The following is a 4,351-nucleotide window of genomic DNA, read 5'->3' as shown; positions in this document are numbered from 1 at the left end:
GATTCATAACAGTAGCAAAATTACAGTTATAGAGTAGCAACGAAAATAATTTTATGGTTGGGGGTCACCACAACATGAGGAACGGTAAAGGGGTCGCGGCATTAGGAAGGCTGAGAACCACTGTTCTAGACTCTTCTCAGATAGTAAGTCAGTAAACTACAGATACCTTCAAATTCAGTATACTAGGTCTGTACTCTTTAATCCTGATTTCAGAATATCTTTCCAAATAAAATAATCATAAAACTGCTTCTCAATTGAATTTGAGATTCCACTGTGTTTAAACTTTCAAGTGTAAATGCAGCTTATCATTCCATTTGTTTAAATCCTTAGGATTATGTGGAAATAAATGTATTGGTATCTTTAAACAATCTGCCAAATACATGCAAATGAAACCTTTTTTCTATCCTTTTGAAAATATTTCTGTAGTTCAAACTCAGTAATTTTCCTAAGTCCCAGGTTACCCAGCCAGGTTTATTCAGATGTACAGAGGGTGCCATAAAAATGTTTTTTAAGAAAGGAAAAAACAGTATTAATTGTAATACTCAATATATACTGATAACAAAAGATGAATACAAGTCACGTTTGACTTCTGCAGTTACAAGAGGTGCTCAAAGTGGTTCCCATCAGCGTCCAAACACTTCGGATTATGGTGAACTACTGCTTGAGCATAGATAACGTCTCTTTTTTTTTTTAAGATTTTATTGGGGAATTGGGGGAGGGGAACAGTGTTGGGGAATTGGGGAAGGGGACCAGCCAAGTTGTTGTTCTTCAGTCTTCATTGTGGAGAGCACCAGTCGCCATCTGGCTGCCCGTCAGCAGCTCATGACCTCTAAGCTCAAGGTGCCGGTTTTGATCTTAGTTGTGGGTGGGCGTAGCCACCATCCCATGCGGGAGTCGAACCAGCAGCCTTGTTGTTAAGAGCGCATGCTCTATCCACGGAGCCATCCGGGCAGCAGCTCAGCTCGAAGAGCCAAGTTCAGCCTTAGTTGCAGGCGGGCATAGCCCACCATTGTACAGGCAATCTTGTTACACCAGCTGAGCCATCCTGCCACCTGTTGGCAGCTCAGTCACAGCTCAGCTCAGGCGCAGCATCTCTGGCCCATGTGGGAATCGAACCAGCGGCTCTGTTGCTCAGAGCTTGCGCTCTATAGCCAACTCTTAACCAACTGAGCCACTTGGCCGGCCCAGCATCTCTTAAAGTGTATACATTTTTTTAGCATCTCCAGTATTTATTAACATTAATGGCCCCCACCCCTCCAAGATAATGCCTTATTGTCAGTGCTCAGCTGCCGGCCAGCCAGCCTCTGGAGTTTTAGATTCACTGGCTCCTTGCCTGCGCCCAGCATGCTGATCGGCCTGCTATTTGCAAATGCCTGTGACTGATGGGGACAGATGTGGGAAGTAGCTCCTCAGCAACAGAGGCGAGGTCTTCATGGTTTCTGGATCCCAGCACCTGACACAGCACCTCGCTTGTAGGAGATGCTCAGTGACTAGTCTTAACTCAAAGGAGGTGTTTGGAGTTGATTAAAAGGAATGGACAGCCAGTGGGCATGGGAGCCATTGCAACCTGGATGCCTGGGTCTGAATCACAACCCTACTGCTCTCTAGCCATGGGGCGTGGGGCAAATCACTGTCTTGTTTTCCTCCTTACCAGAATTATTCTAGGTGATGTATGTAAAGCGCCTAGTACACTGCCTGCTGAATAGAGCATTCTGAATAAATGATAGCTGTGTATTTTACCTGTTTTGTAAGATGAATAAAATATATATGAAGGTGAATAATTACGTATACTTCAGGAGTAGATAGAAGTATAGGTGTAAGTATTCTTCAAAACTAGGGCCTATCTTCAATATCATTTTTCCCCAAATATATAAAACTCTGCTTCACAAATTTTTAAATGCACTTCCACTAATATCGTGTCTTTGTTTATCTTAAGGGACATATTTGGAGAAGACTGTGTAAGTGTAAAAGATGGTTCTGTTCTTAGTGTCACAGTGGATGGAAAAACTGCTAATGTGAACTTGGAGACGCGGGTATGTAGCTATTCCTATGTTTCAAGACATTTAGGAAATAAGGTAAAGGCAAAAATAATCTCTGATCCCACACCTAACAAATTGTTTTTGCATTTTGGCATTCCTTCCAGTTTTTTCCTACTAGTTTTTTACAGATTGTGTTTATATTATTATATGTGAAGTTTTACATTCTTGTTTTTTATTTCCCATTCTGTCGTAGTGTTTTTCCATGTTGCTGCATAGTACGCATTTCCTGGGTACATATCACTCCATTGTTTTCTTTTTACATAATACACCTTAATCCACCACAGTGTTTCTCTAATTTGGCATCCAGTTGGTTCCAGATTTTTCAGAGAAGCTGCTCTTCTGTTTATACCAGCAAGATCCAAGTGGCTTTTCCAGACAATAGGATTCACGAGTCTGGGGCCAGCTCTGCACTCATACCAGTAAAACCTGTATAATTATTTCACAAGCATGAATCAATAAGTATATTTCCTTGCAGAGTTGTTGTGAAGATTAGAACAGTTATACTAGACAAATAACATGTTTTAGATTTCTTTTGTATGTTCCTTGACTATTTAGGTGCTTTGAGAAAACACTAGATTTATTTTACTTCAATAGAAAAATAAGAACATAAGCAAGTAATTCACTAGAGAAGAAACATAGATAGCTAATAAACATATGAACCAAATGTTCAGATCCACTAATAATTAGAAGAAATACAAGTGTAAAGTATGAAATATCACTGCTTGCTTATCATATTGGCACAAATTAAAAAGAGATTGCTCTGACCCATTGATGGCAAGACAACCAGGAAATAAATTATTCTCAGGTGCTGTTTGGGGTACGGGAGGAGGTTGTAAATTAGGTGGTACATCCTTTCTGCAAGGCAGCTTGGAGATTGTCATCAAAAGCCTTAAAATGTAAATACCTTTCTCCACCATCCCACTTATAATATTAAAGTAATTAGATAAGAGAGCAAAGATATATATACAAGGATGTCTATTTTAGCATTGATTATAACATGAACAAAATTGCAAGAGCCCTAAGTATCCTAGAGTAGGAGATAATAAATAGAACAAATGAATACATAATGTGTATGGTGTATCCTCATACATTAGAATACTATAAATACAGCCATCAAGGATGATGATGTAGCTTGATTAACATGCAATGTTGTCCACCTACACTATTTAGTAGAAAAAAAGTTACACAACAGCAAGTGTGATAAATTATCCCATTTTTGTTTTAAAGAAATATATGTGTATAGCCATATAAGGTTAGAAGGTTATACACTAAAATGTTAATAGTAGTTATTACATCATAGAATTAAGGGTGCTTTTCTTTCCTCAGTTTTTATATGAGGAATATTTAAAGTATGATAAAAAATATTTAAACATCCTAAAGTATTTTATAGTTGAGAAGAAACTAGAAGATAGTGAGTCTAAATCCATTTTAATACTGAATGTTGACCAGATGAGTAGGTGACCACACCCACTGCTTACCAAGTAATTTGTGGTGCACAGAATGAATTCCTTGGAGTATCATTTACTGGATCAAAATATGGGCTTTGAAGTAAATACACTTCACTAGACTTTCCATTCTTTTTTTTCCAAAACTACTCTCTAATTAGACCCAGTCATTGTGCTGTCAGGACTCGCTCCACAAGCACTGGGGTGACCACCCCGCTAGGAAATGATTGTTCGAAAGTCTTTGTTGATGGTCCATGTAATCATTGTAGATTCTTGGAGTTGAAAGGCATGTTTGTGCTTTCACTTTCAGTCGGTAGAATGTGAGGAAGGAAGTGAAGACGACGAGTCTCTCCGAGAAATGGTGGAACTGGCTGCACAGAGACTGTATGAGGCCCTCACGCCTGTCCATTAAGAACCTGATGTCTCTGTGTTATGTTGAAAACTTTTGTTTAATTCTTGACTTTACTTCTGTTACTTATAATAAAATAACTAATTTCTCTGGAGTACTTTCGATGACAAATGGCCATTATTCGAACAGCTTGAATACTGCTAAGTTAGCAACTAATTTGTCCCATTACTTTAGAACTGCTAAATAAATTGCCTGTTATTTTAGAACTTAATTGGCTCTACTTCTAGGCATGTACTGACACCTTAAAAACCTGCTCATGGCAACTGAATCAGAGTGTCTTCTTGTACTTTTTAAGGAAAGAAAATAAATGATTTGTATTTTTATATTCATGTTCTGAATTTGAATAATTTGAGATTATCATTTAAAAGTTTTAAGCCCCTTTTCTATTTCTTCCCTCCTTATTCTCTTGCCAAGTTCCTTAATTTATACATTTGTAAAACCATGACTTTGGGGGTTCA

At 38.3% G+C, this 4,351-nt stretch overlaps 1 protein-coding gene across 2 annotated transcripts in view; it reads left to right on the top strand.

Moving 5' to 3' along the window:
- CPSF3 (cleavage and polyadenylation specific factor 3) overlaps positions 1-3,990 on the top strand; it is a 33,084-nt gene extending 29,094 nt beyond the window's left edge. For both annotated transcript variants that reach the window (XM_019650034.1, XM_019650035.1), the window contains 2 exons: positions 1,937-2,033; positions 3,795-3,990. In XM_019650034.1, coding sequence (XP_019505579.1) covers positions 1,937-2,033; positions 3,795-3,896 — 199 coding nt within the window. In that variant the 3' untranslated portion in view covers positions 3,897-3,990. The remainder of the gene's footprint in view (positions 1-1,936; positions 2,034-3,794) is intronic.
- Positions 3,991-4,351: the final 361 nt, after the last annotated feature.

The sequence above is a fragment of the Hipposideros armiger genome, unplaced genomic scaffold (genome assembly GCF_001890085.2).
Source record: "Hipposideros armiger isolate ML-2016 unplaced genomic scaffold, ASM189008v1 scaffold_137, whole genome shotgun sequence".
Taxonomy (NCBI): domain Eukaryota; kingdom Metazoa; phylum Chordata; class Mammalia; order Chiroptera; family Hipposideridae; genus Hipposideros; species Hipposideros armiger.
The sequence above is the reverse complement of the archived record's forward strand: the minus strand, read 5'-3'. Positions and strand labels throughout refer to the sequence as shown.